At 37.5% G+C, this 22,462-nt stretch overlaps 4 protein-coding genes across 5 annotated transcripts; 1 reads left to right on the top strand and 3 right to left on the bottom strand.

Moving 5' to 3' along the window:
• The first annotated feature begins 1,543 nt into the window (after nucleotides 1-1,543).
• Nucleotides 1,544-3,876, top strand: LOC103427662 (rhicadhesin receptor-like). Its single transcript, XM_008365730.4, has 2 exons — nucleotides 1,544-2,188; nucleotides 3,184-3,876. Exons 1-2 carry the CDS (start codon nucleotides 2,080-2,082, stop codon nucleotides 3,726-3,728), a joined length of 654 nt encoding a protein of 217 aa, XP_008363952.3. The 5' UTR covers nucleotides 1,544-2,079; the 3' UTR covers nucleotides 3,729-3,876.
• Nucleotides 3,877-4,875: 999 nt separating this feature from the next.
• On the bottom strand, nucleotides 4,876-8,560 carry LOC103427663 (glutamate--tRNA ligase, cytoplasmic). The gene is made up of 5 exons (XM_008365731.4): nucleotides 8,101-8,560; nucleotides 7,749-7,990; nucleotides 6,296-7,416; nucleotides 5,618-6,082; nucleotides 4,876-5,226 (listed from the first exon to the last, which is right to left on the bottom strand). Exons 1-5 carry the CDS (start codon nucleotides 8,238-8,240, stop codon nucleotides 5,008-5,010), a joined length of 2,187 nt encoding a protein of 728 aa, XP_008363953.3. The 5' UTR covers nucleotides 8,241-8,560; the 3' UTR covers nucleotides 4,876-5,007.
• Nucleotides 8,561-10,112: 1,552 nt separating this feature from the next.
• On the bottom strand, nucleotides 10,113-14,869 carry LOC103433818 (rhicadhesin receptor-like). Its single transcript, XM_070819994.1, has 2 exons — nucleotides 14,674-14,869; nucleotides 10,113-10,837 (listed from the first exon to the last, which is right to left on the bottom strand). The coding sequence occupies exons 1-2, from the start codon at nucleotides 14,780-14,782 to the stop codon at nucleotides 10,293-10,295; spliced, it is 654 nt and encodes a 217-aa protein (XP_070676095.1). The 5' UTR covers nucleotides 14,783-14,869; the 3' UTR covers nucleotides 10,113-10,292.
• Nucleotides 14,870-15,811: 942 nt separating this feature from the next.
• Nucleotides 15,812-21,532, bottom strand: LOC103433816 (phytochrome A-2). Of its 2 annotated transcripts, none has more exons than XM_017331690.3 (5): nucleotides 21,108-21,532; nucleotides 17,966-20,035; nucleotides 16,996-17,812; nucleotides 16,432-16,722; nucleotides 15,812-16,292 (listed from the first exon to the last, which is right to left on the bottom strand). In XM_017331690.3, exons 2-5 carry the CDS (start codon nucleotides 20,022-20,024, stop codon nucleotides 16,082-16,084), a joined length of 3,378 nt encoding a protein of 1,125 aa, XP_017187179.3. In that variant the 5' UTR covers nucleotides 20,025-20,035; nucleotides 21,108-21,532; the 3' UTR covers nucleotides 15,812-16,081. The 2 variants fall into 2 exon arrangements, with proteins under 2 accessions (XP_017187179.3, XP_008370326.3); XM_008372104.4 differs by having other exon boundaries at nucleotides 20,699-21,506.
• Nucleotides 21,533-22,462: the final 930 nt, after the last annotated feature.

Genomic DNA, 22,462 nt, shown 5'->3' with positions numbered 1-22,462 from the left:
CAAGCCCTTTTCATTAGTTTTCCTTAAAAAATAACACGTGTTACTTTTTAAAAGAAATTTAAGAAAAATTAAATAACATTTGCATTATTTTTTATAATAATAAAACATGCGTTAAAATATTATAAGGACAGATCTATAAATATATATATATATATATATATAATATATATATTTACTAATAAGTATAATATATGTCGATATCAGTTGTGAGAAAGTAAAAGAAGTGAACCAGTGTAAACCAATAAATCAAAAAGGCAATATTATCGATTCATCACATTGAAGTTAAATGGTCAATTAAAGAATAGAATATAATAGAATGAGGTGGCTCGCAACCTTTACTTGGTATTTACTCAAATGATCAAATCCATTCCCTTCCATGAATTGAAAACCCTCCTACTTAATTATCCATTGGAACAAAACTACAACGTAATGAAAAAAAATATAGCCACTTAGTACTATAGTCTAGTCGTATTTTTCTTTACTAGTAAGTGAGAGGTCTTAGGTACAGTCGAATGTGAATTTGAATAAAATTAATATAACTAGTCCATTGTGAGATTTAGCTAACTCTCCTACTCTTTAGTGTAGATAATACCATATGTATTATAAAAAAATATAACTTGCTTATTGGGAACCAAAAACTTACTAAAAGGTCAAATTCAAAGCAATAATATCATAATCGTCAAATTATTTTCATCTGAATGATGTGTCACTACATATGTCATTGAGTTTATATAAAAAAAAACAAAGTAAGATTTAGGGTTAGCTCATATTGAATGAATAAAAAGCTTCGAGATGACAATACATTGTGAACCTTAGTATTCCAGAAACTCTCTTATAAGTGATTTCTCTCACTTTTCATATTCAGGTTGCTAAGAGAATCTTTAAAAGAGATGTTAAAACTGCCAAGTAGACAAATAACAGTAAAAAATAGCAACAGACTCTCTTCAACCGAGCTTTCAATTTCTTACGTGGCACTGAGTAAATTGAAGACAAAGTCTTTTGCTGTAAAATTTATTAAATGATTTTCTAAGGGATCTAATGCAATATATAATAAATGTTGTTGTGTTGTGTTCAAGTATTTGATTGGTTGTCTTAATAATTGGACCTCACAAATAGATAAAGAAAAGTATAGAATGACATTATTTAGCATATCAGGTGGAGCAAAAAATTGTACAAAATATCAAATTACCACTTAAGCCATCAAATATCATTTTGATGTTTAAAATTTGATATCTCCCTTAAAGATGCTCTAAAATTTAGGTAGAATATTTGCTACGTAACAATTACTTCTCATTACAAAATATCGCAAAAATGTATTAAATAATACATAAAAAAATTATACACACTTATTAAATTACTGGTAGAATAAATAAAGATGCATAGAGACAAAAATACTAAAAATAAACAAAAATAAAGACAAGAGGGTAAGATCCGGTGGAGGCGCAAAGGGCCGTAAATGGGGTCAACGGTTTGCTCAAGAAACAGATAGATCCTCGAGGACTCGTATGTCATGACGTAGCTTTCGGGGCATGCCCCATGCTTTGCCTTTACCTTCACTCACAATATCGACAACAAATATTACCAGCTTCAGCAACAGTTTCAATTATGAAAACCGATTTCTGCAAATCGCGTAACGTGGAGCACTTGTTGTCATTAGAGTTCATGTTTACAAGACTGACAACTTGCTTTGATTCCTAAAAAAAGTTAAGTTTTCACCGTAAGATCACTTAACAATATGAAAAGTAACGCAGGTAGTTCTGAACACATGTTAGGTTTGCTATCCCCGATGTTTGCAAATTATTAAATTTGACATGTTATTTTGTTTGCAAATTTTTCTATAAATTTAATCTCCTTAATATTAATTTTTGAAAAATAACGAAACTCTTCAATACGATACCAAACAGCTATAAGTTTTCTTATAATATTTACCACAATACGTACCAAAGGCTTCAACATTCACCTACTCCTTTGCTATAAATACTCATCCGACCAATCATTTCGTATTCGTTCGCACATCCAAACTTTTCTCTTCCTCTTTGGCACTAACCTGCATTTTCTTTCTAATTAGCACCACCACCAATGGCGGCCGTCTTTGCTCTCTTTCTCGTGGCTTTTGCCACCGTCTTCGGCAGCTCTGCCGCTGATCCCGACATGCTTCAGGACATTTGCGTCGCCGACCTCACCGCCGGTAACTTCCTCTTCTTCTTCTTCATCTATATTTCCAGTGGTTCAGTATTCTAGTGGTAAAAGTGAACACAGAAATCCATGTCAAAAGAACAGAAGAAAAAGAAAGAAAAAACAAAAGTTGCCACTTTTTCTTTGTCCCCTCAATTATTGCAAATTACAAGTTGACCCTGTTCATTGGCAACTTTTCATGTTATAATGATTTCAGGAGAGATTTGGTATTTTCTTTATTCTTTTCTGTAACTTGCTGTGTTAATATTCTTAGCTTTTCTTTTATTTATAATTTTTTTGCTGGTTATTCACTTTATTGTGTTTATGTCTGGTAATCATGTCCTTAATTGTCCCCAATAATTAGGATGAGCATCCCATCCGGATCTAAATGGTGGGGATCTTAAGGATCCTTAACTGTTTATCATATATTGTGCGATCAGTTTTTGTCAAGTACTATTTGTGTTTAATTTTAAATAATAAAATTCAAATGATTTTTTATCAAACGATATACGATAAACGGTTAGGATATGAGAATTCCTAGGATCCCCACCATTTGGATCCGGATGGGATCCTCATCCCAATAATTTTTCTCGTTCAGCCATTAAACATATACTTGAAGCTGATTAAGTAAACCCAATTCATGATTTCTGGAAAAAATAAAAAATAAAAATCCATGATTTGATTACCCGACTCTCGCAAAGCGGAGAGCTTTGTTAGTTTGGGATCGCCCTTTGATTAGCTTAATTTTGTCTCACTTTATTGTTGTTGAGCCTACTAATCATGTTTCTGCAAGGAGCTTGTAGTTCGGTTGGTTTAAGACCATCCTCACTTGCACCAGAGGTTCCGAGTAATAAGAACCCTAATTAGCCCCCAACAAACAAGCACATTGATCCACTAATACACTAGAACCTGATTAAAAATAAACCCAATTCATGATTTCGGGAAATTAAGTCTCAGTTTTAGTACAATTTTTTGCTTAATCCAAGTGAATTGTGGAAAATAACACAGCGGTGAAAGTCAATGGATTCGTCTGCAAGAACGCAGCAAATGCAACAGCAGAGGACTTTTTCTTCACCGGACTAGCCAAACCAGGCCTCACCAACAACACATTCGGCTCCTTGGTGACTTTAGCCAATGTAGAAAAAATCCCCGGCCTCAACACCCTCGGCGTTTCGCTTGCCAGAATCGACTATGCCCCCGGCGGAATTAACCCACCCCACACTCACCCCAGAGCCACAGAAATTGTCTACGTTCTTGAAGGAGCATTGGACGTTGGATTTATTACCACAGCAAACAAGTTAATCAGCAAAACTATTAAGCAAGGTGAAGTCTTTGTGTTCCCCAAAGGGTTGGTTCACTTCCAGAACAACAATGGGAAGAGTCCGGCTTCGGTGATTGCCGCATTTAACTCTCAGCTGCAGGGCACCCAGAACATCGCCCTCACGTTGTTCGCTGCCACGCCGGAGGTGCCGGATAATGTGCTGACCAAGACGTTCAAGTTGGGAACCAAGGAGGTTAACAAAATCAAGTCTAAGCTAGCGCCCAAGGCCTAGAGAGCTTTTTCGGTTCTGTGTTGCGTTTGTTTTGTAATTTGATGGAAGGGGGTGATGATCCTTGTATTTTCTCTCTTTGATTAGTCCAAATTGGTTACTTGTTTTGTTCTTCAAGTCTTCAAATGAAATCAGCTGCCTACCTTACCAATCTCACTTCATAAATAAAGTCTTGCCTCATACATTGCCCACTTTCTAACTAGAAATTCACCTAACACTGGACTTTTCAAGAGTTAAAAGTTTAGAGTAAGACGCTCGCATCCTGGGTAAGGAAAAATAATGGAAACTCTCAATTTGAAGTGCCAGATACTAAAATCGAGGTGTTAAAATCACTACTCTAAGTTCGATGCATGCGTGTGGTCCAATATTTTAGTAAATAGGATGTTGGATTTTCGTCATGCATTCCAGATTCGGAACTCCCCGTCCCCTTAATAATAATTTTTTTTTCAAAAAAAGTGCTCGATGCATTCCTCCGACCTTAGGTAAAAGTCAATGTACTCATAAGCGCCTAACTTGAGATGTGGATCATCCAAGGCACGTTAGCATGTCATACTTCTCTTGTTCGAACCCGAGTTTGAAACCAAACTTCTATTCAGGAGGATAAATTAGGGCGATTTAGATAAGATCTGAGGTAGATCCAACTTTCTATTCACTCATGGAATCCAAGCGATCTGGGAGGGACCATTAGTTAAATCCAAAAAGAAACAATAAAAGAAGGGCATGGAGGCAATTATTAAGAAAGAATAATCAGCATGGTTGGGGGAGATTAGGTGGATAATATGTTTTCTAAGGGCAGAACGACGACTACATACAAACCACTTCACAACAATGAGAACAGAGAAGGATGATTAAATATGTTAAAAGGTTAGATATGATAAAATGAGCCTAAAGTTAATATTTTAGCGTTAAAACCATGATTAGTTGTAGCTAATGACACTAACTATTGTTTAATTATCATGGTAACGTTTCAGCATGGACCTATTTATTTTAAATTAACGTTTAAACTACGACGATGTATTAACTACTACATTCCGGTGGAAATATGATTTCCGCACGCCTATTTTCTCCTTCCGCACTCCTCTTGATTCTCTTTTGATCCGTTCAATTCAAAGACTTAAAAAAGAGTGGAAATCAACAATGCGACAGCCAGTTCAAACACAAAGATAAACTGCATTTCCATAAAAATTAGAAGTACTATATCGAAATGTAACCAACAATACATAATGCAGTTAAGACATGTCTAGAACAGCAATGTAGAAAACACGATAAAAAGGTAAAGGTTTTACTTCAATCCAGTCTGCTGCCTGCCGTCGGGGATTGCAAATAGAACAATGGGCTTTGACGGCCTGAGGTAGGGAACATCGCAGCGGAAATATCCTTTCCTCTCGAGCTGCAATATGTCCCCACGCTTGAGATTTCGCATGTTGGAATCCCCAAGTGCTGCAGTCTCCTTTTCGGTACATGGGTTAACAACATCAACGAAATCCTCATCTTCTTCGAGCTGCAATCACAAGTTACAAAAACAAATATGTAACTCAGCCTGTACATATTACATATATCACTTGCAGAAGAAAAAAAAAGAATCAGCTAAAACGTTTTGCTCAGATCGGTCTTTTATCACTTATATTTCTATCTTATAATATGATTTTGGAGATAAACTCCGCATATTTCCCCCTCAAACATGAAATCTTCCATACACTACAATTAAAGGTACACATATGAAGCATCCTTTGTGACCGAGTTAAGCATCAGGCTGTTAAACAAACTACCCCAACCCCAAGTTCCCTTCCCATCCTTACGAAAAGAAAATTCAAGGTGTTTTACAATTGACAGACTAATTGATTAGTAATACGCTAAGGAAAAAAACTTCACATTTGTTGATTGGCACGTACCTTCTTCTTTGTTATCAGATGATCAAACTCCATCAATGAGAGCTTAACAAGCTCATCCGATTCAGGGAGCCAGGTGAGCTTCAATTTTGTGGTCTTGACAGAACCCTCGGGATGCAAGACCCCTGTGAGTTTGAGATTTCCGTCTTCGTCCTTCTCAATTCCCTTAACTATGGCATTCCCCCAATCCATCAAGGTTACTTCCTCATCTACTTTGATGGCCTCCGCATCAGCATAGTCTAGCCATATCCTCCTTGTGTATGTTGTTGCCTTCTCCCCAGCACCTTCATACTTCTTATGCCTAGGAATGATGCGGACAAATGGTTTCTCAGGACCATTGGTCAGGGTCAACAACACGCGGCGCTCTTCGATGACGGCAGTATGTCTTGGGCATACAGGATCAATTATCTTCTTATTAATAGTCCAGAGTTTGTCCCACTCCATGAGATTCAGATTTTTCGAAGCCCCCTAAAATTAATCAGAAGAGTGTATAAATTGAATTTTCATCTAATGTACACAAACTAGTACCGATTAAGGAAAAACAATTTAAGGACATAATAAGAAGCATTAGTCGGGCATTATATATATATATATATATATATATATATATATATATACATCTGTTATAGGCATAGCTCATAACTTCTTTATGCATAATACTAGGACAGACTAGTGTCTTACCTGCTCAAGAATGAATTGTATTAAGGCTTCAACTTTGAGACCTCTGCGCACAATTCCTTGGACAGTTGGAAAACGAGGATCGTCCCATCCACTAACCTTCTCATTTTGAACGAACCACAATAGCTTGCGCTTGCTGAGAAGCGTATAAACCATGTTCAATCTACTAAATTCATAGATATGAACTTTTCGCAGTCCCATGTCCTCTTGAACTCGATAGTACTGAGCATTGCGATCATGATACTCACTAGATCGAAGTGCATGTGTGATACCTTCTATGGAATCAACAAATGGACAAGCAAAATCATAAGTTGGGTATAAGTTGTACTTGGACCCAATCCGATGATGTGGTGTTGGATTGCAGCGATAATAAACTGGATCACGGACAGATTTGTTTGGATCCTGCATATCCAGCTTCCCACGGACACAGCACTCCCTACCCCTCTTAGACCCATCAATCATCTCATTCCATAATTTAAGATTCTCATCTAGACTGTTGTTTCTACATTTTGATTCAATGCCATCCATCCTTTCTTTCTTCATCTCCTCACGTGGCGTATCATCAACATATGCTTTACCCTGGCGAATCAAATTCTCAGCCATTTTCATTAACTGAGGAAAGTAATCTGAAGTATAGGTAACCTTTTCATACTTGATACCCAAAGTCTCAATATCCTTGAGAATATTGTCCACAAACTCATTGCTTTCTTTATCAGGATTTGTATCATCAAACCGCACAATAAGCTGACCCTGATACCGTTGAGCAAAATATTGATTTAATAACGCTGCTTTTGAGTGCCCAATGTGAAGATAACCACTGGGTTCTGGCGCAAATCTCAGTCGAACCTTCCCAACCTCTGCTTCAGGAAGATCTACTTCAAATGTTGGTTTGCTTCCTGCTTTACCTTTCTCAGATGCATCTCCATTTGCACCCTTTGACTGCGGATCAACCTGATTGCCTTTTGCTTTAGCTGCAATTGGCTTTCCTGAGCCTTTCTTGCCGATGAAGGTAGCAGTAACTTCATTCAGAGCATCACCATATCCAGCTAATAGGGAATTGAACCACCGAGAAAGGTTTGGATACTTCTTTGAATTCCTCAAACTCTCCCATCTTTTCCCAGTTCCTGCAAAGAAAAACGTGTTAGGGCCGGTTTAAGATTGCCTTTCTGGCAGCCAACGTTTGATAGATTAACTTAAAAAGCACTTCTGGGTCATGGAAGCGCTTTATCGAAAAAACACCTGCTAGGTGCTCCTTCAGAAAGCACCTCCTTTGATAAAAATTAACAATGGTTGCAATAAAAGCACGTCTAGCAGAAGTGCTTCTTACAGAAGCCCCAAAGACCCAAAAAGCACTTGCATTTATGTTACTTGTCCTTAAATTTCTACTTCTTCATAATCACGCTAAAAAAGATCATAAACAACGTCCAACAAACCGTGAGGGAAGCAAAAGCTATACCTGCAAGACCGGACCAGATTGCGATATCCGCGATCGACAAAGATTGATTGGCGAAAAAAGTATTGCTTCCCAAATATTCATCCAAATGCTTACAAGCACTCTCAAATGCAGAACCCTGTGAGAGCACAGGCGCGTACTCAAGCCACTCATCAATCTTCCCAGCTTCGAATGCATTCTCCCCATACAATTTCGCAATCCGACCCATATATCGTAGAAGTACATTTTTTCCATGCAATTTCAACCTAAATCCACAGATGCATTCAACATCTAATTTAACCCTTCGCAAAAAAAAAAAGAAATGACTGATATAAAAAATAACCATCGGAGAAAATTAATAGGGTTTAGGGTTTACCCATTGGAGAACTGAAAAGAATAAGGGGAATCAGGAGGGAGAGAGGCGTCGGTTGGGAGAGAAATCCCGGCGAGCTTGGCCGCGACGAGCTCCGCGAGCGGAGGGTTCTCGGCGGGGAACGAAACAACCTTAACCTCCATCGTCAAAACCCAAGGTGTAGATTTTGCTCCTGGACTAGTTGCTTGATTGTTGGATTAGAATTGAACGAAGGAGATGAGATGAAGAGAGAAACGACGAACGAGGGCGACGATGTGCGAATCCAGACAGAACTGATTCGGTGGGCACACTAAAACCCTAAAACTCAAAACTGATGGGCCGTCGCAGAATCTTCCTTCCGCAATTAAAAAAGTGGGTGGGAGAGAGAAGGTTTGGGCTACAGGAAGGCGGTGCTATTCACACTCACATTTTTTTTTTTTTTTTTTTTTCCTACTTCTTTTTTTGCTCGTTTACATTTTAACTAGCCTCTTGCCACACGCGTATGCGTGTGGTAATTGACATTTTTATATATCTTTTATTTAAATAATCAATTTACATATTTTTTTTAAAATTATTTAAAAAAAAAAGAAGAAATGAATTAAAAATGTGAAACCACCCACTAATGTGGGAGGTTTTGTTTTTTTTTTCTATAATTTTAAATATTAAATTCATTCAAAATAAAAATATGGTTAAATACTTTAGCTTCTTTTGGTTCAATTGTAATTTATGAAATTCTTAAAGGACAATTTATGGTATTTTGAATGTTTTACCATTTTAGGGTGCTCACTTTATATATATAGATAAAGAGAAAATGAGAATGTGAAAATTGACGAAAGTGAAGTGAAGCCATAGATAACTCTATTTAAAATGAATGGTCGGATATTGGCACATATAGAAGAGCACGTTATTTCAACTATTGTGATTACGCTTATGTCTGTAAGTGAAAAATGGAATTAATTCCTACTTTATGAGTGGACTATAGTGCTACATGCTTGGGATTTAAGCAAATTTGTTTCCTTCAACACTAATTTTTCCCAATTTTTCCACCATTTAAATATTGTCACATGTTGAGATCAATAAAAAGAATCTAATCATTTGAACGACCAATGTCTTTTTATTTTATTTTTCTTTAAAAATGGGATTAGCTAGTGATAAAATCACGGTAGTCCATTTTTTTTAGAGGTTCGGAAGACTTACAGAAACATTTCAGCTTTTTTATGCAACCATTGTGATATTCACCAGCTCCGAATCCAAGATGAGCCGCGACCAAAGTCCCTATATTACTTAAGCTAAAACAAAGCAAAAAACATCAAATTACGGACAATTACAAACTTCATCCTCAGCAGAAATTGCAAAATCTTTCACCATTTTCTCTTTCAATTATTCTTCACACATTGCTCTCAAGTTCTGCAAAATCCGTCACAAGCCAAAGACCACTTAAAGAACACGGGACAGACATGCGCATTTACAGGTTAAACCGATACAAATGGTCCAACGGAAAAAGGATGTTATTTGAAACTACAAGGCATGTCAAAGATGCAACGTTCAACTCTCGCGCCTTTAGGCTGGCTGTATGTACACTTGAGGATCTGTGTCGTTTGCCGTTGAAATTTGTCTTAGGGCTTCATCTTGTATGCAGCCGCGAGTTCCACGGATATGTCTCCGTCATTTCCAAACATCTGGTTCAGCAATGCTTCTGGAATCCCACCACCGGCTTGTGTGATCCTGATCCAAAATATCAAATCAGCATCTCGTGATGATTGGTTAACTTGTAATCCAAGCAACCGAATTATACATGAAATCCATAGTAAGTATTCAATATCTATTAGACATCAAAGTTATGAATTTTTTGTATAAAGGTTGCTACAGTTTTTTTTTTTATAATAAGCGGTTCATAATGTACATGGAAAAATATGGTTGAGCTACTTTACATTATTTTGGTTATAGAATTCTAGGGTATGTGTGCCCAGATGCATTTAAGATTTTCTACATTTACACTTACATTTATATTTTGTGATCTCCAAAAACACTTCGGATGACTTTTAAATTCTGCTATGGATGTAAATAGATTTCAATATATTTCATACATAGAACAGAATTTTACAACCCGCAGCATCGTGCGGACTCAAATGCTAGTTTGGACTAATCAAAGAGAAAATACAATGATCATCACCCCAGTCCATCAAATTATAAAAACACAAAGAAAAAGCGGCCCTCTAGGCCTTGGGTGCTGGCTTAGACTTGATTTTGTCAACCTGCTTGGTTCCCACCTGGAACGTCTTGGTCAGCACATTCTCCGGCACCTCCGGCGTGGCAGCGAACAATGTGAGGGCGATTTTCACTCTGCCCTGCAGCTGAGAGTTGAAGGCGGCAATCATGGAAGCCGGGCTCTTCCCATTGTTGTTTTGGAAGTGAACCAACCCTTTGGGGAACACAAAGACTTCACCTTGCTTAGTAGTTTTTCTGATGAGCTTGTTTGCTGTGGTAATAAACCCAACGTCCAATTCTCCTTCAAGAACGTAAACAATTTCTGTGGCTCTGGGGTGAGTGTGGGGTGGGTTAATTCCGCCGGGGGCATAGTCGATTCTGGCAAGCGAAACGCCGAGGGTGTTGAGGCCGGGGATTTTTTCGACATTGGCTAAAGTCACCAAGGAGCCGAATGTGTTGTTGGTGAGGCCTGGTTTGGCTAGTCCGGTGAAGAAAAAGTCCTCTGCTGTTGCATTTGCTGCGTCCTTGCAGACGAATCCATTGACTTTCACCGCTGTGTATGTACCACAATTCACTTGGATTAAGCAAGAAATCGTACTAAAACTGATACTTAATTTCCTGAAATCATGAATCATGAATTGGGTTTATTTTTAATCAGGTTCTAGTGTATTAGTGGATCAATGTGCTTGTTTGTTGGGGGCTAATTAGGGTTCTTATTACTCGGAACCTCGGGTGCAAGTGAGGATGGTCTTAAACCAACCGAGCTACAACCTCCTTGCAGAAACATGATTAGTAGGCTCAACAATAATAAAGTGAGAGAAAGTTAAGCTAATCAAAGGGCGACCCCAAGCCATTAAGGCTCTTCGCTTTACAAGAGTCGGGTAATCAAATCATAGAACTTTCTTAATTTTTTCCAGAAATCATGAATTGGGTTTACTTAATCAACTTCAAGTATATGTTTAATGGCTGAATGTGTTTAAATATTGGGGACAATTAGGTACCGTTTAGTATGTGGGATGAGACAGAACACACTCGTCTCACGTTTGGTGCGCCAAATTGTCTGGGACGTGCTGTCCCGTGAAACAAATTTTAGTCATTTTTTTTGTTTCACCTTCCCCCTGAAGCGACTTTTTCCAGCCCATGGAACACAAAATTATAATTTTTTGGACAACAATACCCCTCTCTTTTTTCATTAATTCCATTGTCCACCCTCTTTCTCTTTCCCATAGCCTCCCTCTCGTCTACCCTCCATCTTTCTTGTAGCCTCCTCCTCCTCCACCACAAACCCAGCAACCCAACTATGGCTAACCCAATCCCAGCAAACCCAGCTTCCTCTCGCCTCCTCCTTCCTCCCTGCTAGTCCCACGACAAGAGCGTTGCCAGCGACACCAAGGACTCGCATAGCAAGCATCGTCAGGCATCTTTCGCCGACGACAAAAAGCGCAAAGAGGAGGCCAAGGCCTTCGTTGATGATGTCGAAGCTCCTCCACCGCCGCCTATTCAGTCCCTCTGCGCTCCACCTTCTTCTCCGACGCCGTAACCATAGCCAGGCCGTCATTGTAAGCCTAGGAAGGACGACGACGACAACGCTACATGGAGGACGATGACTATGTTGCAGAAATTGATTGAAATGAATTTGCAGATCTGACGATCTGACGAAGCCTCTGTAAATTGAAAAAAAAAACAATTTGGAATTTTTCTATGTTTGATTTGAAGAAAAAGAAATTAAAAGAAGAGAATTATGGGTTTGAATTGAAGAGAAAGAAAATGAAATGAAGAGAAAGTATTGGTTTGATTTACCAAGTTTGATTTTTACGAGGAGCAATCTGGGCATGCAAAGAACAAGAAGCATATGGAAGAAGAGAAAGTAGAGAGACAGGGGAGGGAGACAGGGTTGAATAAAAAAGTGTGTAAATAATAAACAATTAATAAAATGAATTAATAAAACGACAAAAAAGTATTGATATTCACTAGTGTAAAAAATAGGGTGCTTTAGATTTTGGCCCTTATAATTCATGATTCCTACATAAAAACTCATCTACATTTAAACGTCTAATAAAAGCCCAAATTTAAAATCTGTAGCCACATTGAAACACTATTGACCTACCAATACAATTTATTTACACCATGCCACTTTCCCAAATCCCTAAATTTATTCCAAATTAAAAGTTGTAGAAAAAGTGAAATAAAATATATAAAATGTTGTATTGCATTATTTGTATCCATATCATACCAAAACTCTACCTTTTTGTGATATATATATTTTGCGTTAATTGGGAAGTAAATTAATTTGTTCCAATTATTAAAAAAAATTATACTAAATCCGTATTATATATTTTGAATCAAATAACGCTTCTCTAACTTGTAAGTAAATTATTTTTCATGTATTGTTGCATATATTAGGCACGTTTTATTGTTGTATAAATATAGGTATGACATAATATTTTTCAATATAATACATCAAATTATATTTCTTCTTGTTATGGGAAAATTATTCTCCATGTATTAGTGAAAAAAATATATTATATTACACACGGGGTATAATTTTTTGTAGGTAAATTATTGAAAATTAATTTGTAGGTAGGTAAATTAATTTGTTCTAATTATTAAAAAAAGTACACACACACACACACACACTACACCTAGATATATATATATATATATATATATATATATATATTTTTTTTTTTTTTTTTTTTGAGAAAACCTAGATTATATATTTTGAATCAAATAATATTTTTGTATACAAGGTAGGTAAATTATTTTTCATGTATTATTACGTATATTAGCCTATTAGGGACATTTTTTGGTAAAAATATATAAAGTAATATGTATATGATTGTTTGTAGGTAAAAGATAAAATCAAAAGCATGATCCAATTCCTAAGTTTATGCAATATTTTGTTGTAGGTATACAATATTTTACATAATTGGAAATGAACATTTCAAATAGTAGGTAGGTAAATTAATATGGTCTAATTATATAAATACACACACACACACATACAGTGTGTGTGTGTGTATATATATATATATATATTTATTTATACACATTTTGAATCAAATAACATTTTTGTACATGGTAGGTAAATTACTTTTTTTTATGTATTATTACATATATTAGGTTTTTTTTTTTGTAAAAAAAAAAATATATATATATATATATGAACTCATAATGCCAGATACGTAGAATTAAGCCAACAATTCTCATATTTGATATTAATATGCAATGAATTTTTTAACATTAATGTCTTATTTTTCTTTTTGCAAAATCATTAACTCTCTCCTTACAATCTGCATAGAATTAAGGGAACTTTAATGAAAAGCTCCCGGTACTGTTCACTTTAATGAAAAACCATATTTTTACACTAAAAAGTTAATCTTGGTACCATTCACTTTATCCTTTATTTTGTCCTTATCATTAAAACTCAAAGTTTTCAAGTCATTTTCATTAATTTTCCTTAGAATTAATTGTGCACATCAAACATGCAATAGGGGTATTTTAGGCTTCTAAAAATTGTAAAATGTGTAAAGTAATATGTAATTAATGAATTCACTTAGGTGGATCCTAGTCATTGGGTTTTTTTGAGTAAAAAAATTATGTCGGGTTTTATATGGAAAAAATTGAATTTGAAGGATTAAAGTCATATTTTCAGTAAAAAATATATCATAGATAAGCATATCACATAAACATTGCATCATATAACAGACAAAATAAGGGTAAGTTAGTTATTTAATCTTTTGATTCCATTCGCCATGTGCTTAACAAACGTAGAATGGAACAACTGCCCCATTCCATCCTGCGCGTACCAAACATAGCATGAAATCTTCGTTCCGTCTCATTCTGTTTCGTCTCATTCCATCCCATTCCATTTTGTCTGCGTATCAAACGGTACCTTAGGGACATGATTACCAGACATAAACACAATAAAGTGAATAACCAGCAAAAGAATTATAAATAAAAGAAAAGCTAAGAATATTAACACAACAAGTTACAGAAAATAATAAAGAAAATTCCAAATCTCTCCTTTAAAGAAAAGATTCTGGTACTGTTTATTTTAACAAAAAATCACATTGTTACATTAAAAAGTCAATTATGATACTATTCATTTTACCCTTTATTTTGTCCTTATCGTTAAAACTCAAAGTTTTCAAGTCATGTTCATTAATTTTCCTCTCCTAAAATCATTAGAACATGAAAAGTTGCTAATGAACAGGGTTAACTTGTAATTTGAAAGAATTGAGGGGACAAAGAAAAGTGGCAACTTTAGCTTTGTTTTTCTTTTTCTTTTGTTCTTTTGACATGAATTCCTGTGTTCACTTTTAGCACTAGAATACTGAAACACTGGAAATATAGATGAAGAATTGATGAAGAAGAAGAGGAAGTTACCGGCGGTGAGGTCGGGGACGCAAATGTCCTGAAGCATGTCGGGATCAGCGGCAGAGCTGCCTAAGACGGTGGCAAAAGCCACAAGAAAGAGAGCAATGACAGCCGCCATTGGTGGTGGTGCTAATTAGAAAGAAAATGCAGGTTAGTGCCAAAGAGGAAGAGAAAAGTTTGGATGTGTGAATGAATAGGAAATGATTGGTAGGATGAGTATTTATAGCAAGGGAGTAGGTGAATGTTGAAGCCTTTGGTACGTATTGTGGCAAACCTAACATGTACTTAGAAGTAACTAAGTTATTTTTTATATTATCAATTGGTCTTACGGTGGAAACTTAACTTTTTTTAAGGAATCAGAGCAAATTGTCACACTTAGGAACGTGAACTCTAACAACAACACGTGCTCGACATTACGCGATTTGCAGAAATCGCTTTCCATAATTGAAACTGTTGCTGAAGCTGGTAATATTTGTTGTTGGCATTGTGAGTGAAGGTAAAGATTATAATAGTGGGTGGGTGGTTGAGAGATGGTTTAGGGTTTAGGAAGGCGGTGATATCTACACTCATATTTTTGTTTTTCCATACTTTTTTTTTTTTGCTCGTTTTTCATTTTAATAAAGAGAAAAATAAGAGTGAAAATAGACGAAGGAGAAGTGAAGCCATAGATAACTCTATTTAAAATGAATGGTCAAATATGAAGAGCACATTTATTTCAACTAATGTGATTACGCCTACTGTAAGTTTAAAATGGAATTAATTCTTACTTTATGAGTGGACTATAGTGCTACATGCTTGGGATTTAAGCAAATTTGTTTCCTTCAATACTAGATTTTCCCAATTTTTCCACCATTTAAATATTTTCACTTGTTGAGATCAATAAAAACAATCTAATCATTTGAACGATCAATGTCTTTTATTTTATTTTTCTTTAAAACTGGGATTAACTAGTGATAAAACCACAACAGTCTACTTTTCTAGAGGTTTGGAAGACTCACAAAAACATTTCAGTTTTTTTATGCCACCATCGTGATGTTTACCAGCTTCGGACATCGAATCCAGGATGAGCCGTGACCAAAGTCCCTTTATTACTTAAGCTAAAACAAAGCCAAAAACATTAAATTACGGACAATTACAAACTTCATCCTCAGCAGAAATTGCAAAATCTTTCACCATTTTCTCTTTCAATTATTCTTCACACATTGCTCTCAAGTTCTGCAAAATCCGTCACAAGCCAAAGACCACTTAAAGAACACGAGACAGACATGCGCATTTACAGGTTAAACCGTGGTCCAACGGAAAAAGGATGTTATTTGAAACTACAAGGCATGTCAAAGATACAACGTTCAACTCTCGCGCCTTTAGGCTGGCTGTATGTATACTTGAGGATCTGTGTCTTTTGCTGTTGAAATTTGTCTTAGGGCTTCACCTTGTATGCAGCCGCGAGTTCCACGGATATCATGAAGGTTGACTTGCCTTCTTCCCTAAGATAACGAACGTCTCCATTCATGAGCTTCACCAGTTTGCTGCTGACGAGCAGGCTAATGCCCTCCTCAGATATGTCTCCGTCATTTCCAAACATCTGGTTCAGCAATGCTTCTGGAATCCCACCACCGGCGTGTGTGATCCTGATCCAAAATATCAAATCAGCATCTCGTGCGAATTGCTTAACTTGTAATCCAAGCAACCGAATTATACATGAAATCCATAGTAAGTAATCAATATCTATTAGACATCAATGTTATGAATTCAATTGCCAAGCTGTACCTGAGCTCCAAATGCACGAGATGAACGGACTGTCCTAACTGATCTTCAGTCAAATTAGCTTCGATAGTAAGCTGGCCTCCAGTTGGCACAAAACTAATTGATACGGCTAAGAAATCAGCTACGACTTGTTGAAGCCTAAGACTATCCCCATATAAAGTCTGAGTCATGATCTCTTCCGCTGCATCTTGGACAACACGGATGCTCTTGGCATTGATCTTCATCATGACTTGACTGACAGCGGCATTCAGTACGTCATGCAATGCGAACTCAACCATTTCCAGGTCCAAGTAGCTGTCGAGGGATCAGAAAAACACAGAAACATAACAACCAGTCAAAATAAACAAAATCAATAGCATCTACAGAAAAGAACAAGTTCACATTTAATCTACCATTCTATGTAACCTAAACTAATTATCTCATTCCTTGTAGCTGAGGACTTGATAAAGATGAAGGCAGTCAAGAATTTTATGAGGGAACTGTCTTCACATGAGGTAAAAAATGTAGACGAAAGATAAACAGCGAGGTGAAAAAAAATCAGTGTTTAACGACTGGACTTTATCATACCCGTCAATGATGGTATCAAGATCCGAGTCATCCAGTATTTTGTTGAGCTGGTTCTGGCACTGGGCGCTCGTATGCAGAAGCTGTTGTTGTTCTTCTCCCAACTCAGTATCCTCCATCATTTTCCAAGAAAAAATTATACCGGCTAAAGGATTCCGGATCTGCCTTCTAATATAAGACAATTCTTTCGATCTCTTCACTGCAGTTTGTTCTGATAAGCGCTGGATGTGAAGTGCTTGTTGCAGCTCTGGGCTAGCAAGCTGCAAGAAGCAAAAGACCCCAGTGACCGAGCCTTCGCTGTCCAATTTCTTACTCACACACAGCAGGCATTCTATGTACTTTCCATTGCGAGCACAGAAACCAAAGGGAACCTTTTCGGACACCTGACCTGTCATGGCATGGTTAAGGACAACACCAAGATTTACAAAAGATTCCTGGCTTTTGAGAGGACAACATGCCATGTGGATCCCAAAAACCTCTCCCAGAAGCATTTTATCCATTACCTCCTCTCGTTTCCATCCTGTTAACTTCGTCATTGCTGAATTCCACTCAGAACACCAGCCAAATTCATCTGCACCAAATATTGGGGGGATCAAGGGGTTAGGGTTTTGTACAATTGCTTTGTAATCACCTTCAATCCGGGTGAATCTGTCCATCACATTCTTCTGACCAGTGATATCTTGTGCCACAAAACACACCCCCACAACATTTTCCCGAATGTCTCTGCTTGCACAAGCATTCACAACCAAGCTGATGGGACCAAGGTCAGCCCTAGAACCATGTGTTTTTATCTCGAATTGGATGTTTTGTTCCTCTTTGCCTGATCAGAAGAGAAAAAAGAGGACGAGTTTAATACAAACAGAAGACTACAATTGAAAACATCGTCCACAGCCATACAAGCATATGGCTATTTCTAGTAATATTTGAAAATCTAAAATGCCTAAAATGTCAAATAGAGTAATGAGTGACATACCATGCAATGCCGAGTTCAACATCTTTTTCACTGTGTCAGTCGAAGAATCTTCCACGAGTGAGAGCAAATGCTTTCCGATTGCTTTGTCAACAGGAAGACCAGTTAACTCGCCAATTTTTGTATTCCACCCATTAACCAGCCCATGAACATCAACAGCCAAAATGGGAACCGTCGCTGTTTCAATCAAACGGACCATCTCACTCGTCACAGCTTCCAGTTCTTGCATCCCTTCAAGTTTTAGGTCACTAAGCCTTACATTGATTGCTTTCGTGTTTGCTTCCAAGGTGGTTCCGGCATCTTTGAATGCATTCCTCAGAATAAGCTGCAAAGAATGAATTGCATCCATTTCATAGTCCTTCCAAGGCAAGCTCCTCGTCTTGACAACTTCAAGGAAAGCCTTGAATGACGATCTAGGGTGCATTTTGCAACCATCATCTTTCTCACCGGCTTCATGTTTTGCACCACCCCATCGAATTTCTGCAGCAGTGTGGGATCGAAACCAAAAGAGAATGTCCTTGGAAGTTAACCACACAGCTGCCATTCCACATACTACATCACCAAGAGCTAGAGCCCCGGGGAATCCTGCATCATACAAGCTATCTGTACTCAAACCCGTAGAATCCATATGGTACTCGGAGAGCCATGAAGCTATGTCATGAAGCTGGAAGTCACTCGGAGTCATTCCAAGTCTCCATACCTTGTTCTTGTACAATAGGGCAGCTCCATCACATTTCACTAGATCCATGATATTAGGGCTCTGTGACATAATACCCAAGGGTGCATCTCGTAACAGCATATCACACAACAGCGTTTGAGTACGCAAGATGTTCTTCTCAACCATCTGTTCTTCCAACTCTATTTCCTTATTGACATGGATGGCAAACACTTGAGTTAAAAACTCACAGGCATACCTGAGAGGGAAAGGAACAAATCTTGGACTTGTATTATGGCATACTACCAAACCCCAAAGTCTCTTTTTTTTTTGAGGTGGAACAGAATCAGGATCGGTAACCTCGTCATCCCCCTCATTAACAACTACTGCCATAACAAGAGATGCAATGGAATTCATATTCTTCATGTATTCTAAATGGCAACTGTGTGGGGCTCTCAGGGTTGAACCGCACAATGTGAGATCCAGCGGAAGCTTCTCATCTTGAAAAACCTTCACATGTTTCGCACAACAATCGACAATCATGCGGACCTTATTCTTCATAAATAGGAACCGTGAAGCCTGTGGGATGTCAGTGGATGGATAATGCAAACCTAGATATGGCTCCAGGCCAGGCTTCGTAAGCTCAGAGACCACTTCTCCATGATCATCGTCATGAAATTTATAGGCCATCACCCTGTCATAACCAGTGAGTTCAAAAACCTCTTGTACCATTGTATCACAAAGCCTCTCCATGCTCCCACTAGGCAAAGACTGCAATCTGGCAATTGCTTTGGCCGCAAGCTTGTACGATTGCAGGGCCCCGGCAGCAGTCATAGGGACTTCGTAAGGCTTCACCGGCTCAAAGTCAATGATCAAATTGCCCGTTACTCGATGGGTTATTGCATAGAAAGGCTTGCCAGAGGTCTTGCAATGGACTAAGATGGGATTTAAGAGAGAAACCTCTCCAAATCCTAGGGCCTTATGCAGTGCAGAGGCACTAGGTGCAGTGAAAATTGTTCTAATATCTGTTCCTATGCCAAGAACAGGGGAGTCCCCGACACTTGGGACTGCATGGCTGACCGTAGTCAGCATTTCAGGGGCATTCGCACTGTAAGCAATGACCTTGAAAGTCTTCTCATCTAAGGCTAGCAAGCATCCAAACGGTTGGATCGTCTTGCCTTTCTGTATGTGATGGAGATAAGCAGTGGTCACTTTGTCGGACCTAGGCTGTTGATCCCCGCCAACTGAACTACCAACACGCACTGAGCTCGAGTAGTCAAAGGAACTACCCGACTCCTCAAAATCCGCATGCAGCTTTGCATCAACAGTTGTCTGAGCAATAATTCTAGCACTGTGTCTAGACCGCCCTGAATTGCTGGACGAGTTGCTAGGCCTTGAAGAAGACATTCTCACACAAACTGCGAACGGAAAATAAAATTAATCTGGTTGTGGTTATCGTTGAGTTTATTTTCATCATAGCAATCGCTGTTCGGATCATTGTAATACTAGAAAGTAAAAAATCAGTAGCAAAGCTCAGGATTGTTCTACTAATAAGCTTAATGATGCTGAAAATACCAGTATTTTTACAGGACTACATCAACATTTTAACATATGAAAACTTATCACCAAGAACACAACTATTTCTTCCCAAAACAGTAAAAACACAAACGTCTTTAGCATTTACAAAAACTAACAGAAACAAGTGAAACTAATTACAACAGAAACTTCAGTGAAAGTAGAACAATTACTCAACTTCAAGTTGATCTGATATCTTGAACAAATAACTAAAAACCAATTACTTAATTAAACCAAACCCAGGTAAGAAAAAGATTGGAACAACTAGTAATTGAAGAAGCCAAAGTAACTAAATCAAGAATATGAGTTAAATCCCTATGATCTTGAGTTCGAGTTAGATTAATTTAAAGTAGAATATCGTTCGTATATAAAATTAAAAAAAAAAATGAAAGACTAGGGTCAACAAAAATTCTAGATCAAAAGGAAAAACACCCATCTTCATATAAGTGATCAGAACTACATATTTGCTGCTATAAACAAATAAAAAGAAATGAAAACAGCCTAACCTTTCTTCAGCTGCAGTACAAGCAAGCAGAACTCAACTAAGTCTCTCAGATGCAAACCCAACTTATAGAAAACCCAAATCGGCAAACAAAAACTTGGGGTTACTAAAAAACAGTTACTGAATTTAAAAAATGCCCACTAAAGTCTCCAACTTTTAGTCCCATCCCCATCTGTCCGTGGACTGGGACTCCAATCCCAGCAGCAGGACTCGACTGTTAGTGCACAAAGGAACCGCCTTTAATAAAATAATAACAAAAATAGTACAGTTTTACAGAGAAAAGCAAAAATTAGGAGATTGGGTCCACTCCAAAAACACAAAACAATGGATCCAAGATGGAGTTTCTGCAGCTCGAAAAAGCTACCAAACTTGGTGGGGGGATGGGGAGTGATTGGATGAGTATTTTGGGTTACCTTTCCAAATGGGTAAATGGAGTTAGTTGATGACAGCCATAAATAGCAACGATCACCATCTCTCACTTCCCCTTCCAATTAAAATATTCATGGAAATCTGGCGGTTCCCAGCTGCAATTTGGGAAGAGAAAGCAACCCATTGGGCAGAATATAAAGGTTGTATTAATATTGTCAATGGCGTAGTTAATCTGCTTCATGATTACATAAACTAATGGGAAAATTAGGCTTCCTTCCAGAGAGGGGAGAGAGAGAGAGAGTGAGAGCTTGGGATTTTCTTGGATTTGGGATAAGGAAAAATAATAATTAAAGGCATGGCCTTTGCGTTTGGAACCTTTTTTTTTTTTCAGTGGGATGGATAAAAACAAAAGAACGAGCAGGGGGACTAATGGGGATCACGTGCCGAACCCTATCGGCGGATTTTGGATAAGTCTTATTGGTGATGGATTGGATGTCCATATTATTGAGTCAGAATACGTACGGTATGTTACACAGATGCTATTTAAAAATATGTGTAATACTTTGATTTGATTAATGTTTAGTTAATTATACAATTTTACATTGTTCATCTGAAACACGTAACATGTATTATTGATTTGCGTTGTCACGTTAGCGTCTTGAGAGCTGTAGGCAAGACATTTCGCATAGTTTGGACAAATTCTTAGGTATGTTCGATCACATGGTACCTGCTCTAACAAATGTGCGACCACTAAGGATCACATCAAATACCGACTTTAAGTTGTGCATTGAAAATAACTTGTTGCAAACACGATAACATTTCATGCTAATAACATATTAAAATGTGTTTCATATTTCTCACATGATATATAATTAATCCAATGTGGCGCCCTGACAAGTGTGTGTAAGTTTGCTCCTTGTGTGTTGCTCGGTCCATCTACTCGAGGGTCAGCATAATGTGTCATGTTGCTTCGAATCGTGAAAAGAGAAGTACATACCCCCAACCATAAATACTGGACTTGAGACGTCACAATAGCATCTTGAGATAGAGAGAGATATATATATATATATATATAAGTCCTTTTCAAGTTTGGAAAAATAATTGATAAAAAAAAAGTTTGGGAAAATTTTTGCGTATGTATGTTGTATAAGATCTTTCTCTTACAAACGTGAGACCACAGATAGAGTATGTAGATTTGCCGAATACAAGATCCTAGTTAGTGTGTTGCAGACTTGCAACCATGTGATATGCTCGTCGAATGTTATATTTTACAGTAACTCTACATTGTGCATCAAATGACTTTTAAGCATCTTGGAGAGAGTAAAGTCTTCTTTTAATAGCGTCTTAGGCCAATAACATAATAAAAATGTTTAAATAAGATCACGTTTTTCTTTTGTGA

Source organism: Malus domestica, chromosome 04 (genome assembly GCF_042453785.1).
Source record: "Malus domestica chromosome 04, GDT2T_hap1".
Taxonomy (NCBI): domain Eukaryota; kingdom Viridiplantae; phylum Streptophyta; class Magnoliopsida; order Rosales; family Rosaceae; genus Malus; species Malus domestica.
The sequence above is the reverse complement of the archived record's forward strand: the minus strand, read 5'-3'. Positions and strand labels throughout refer to the sequence as shown.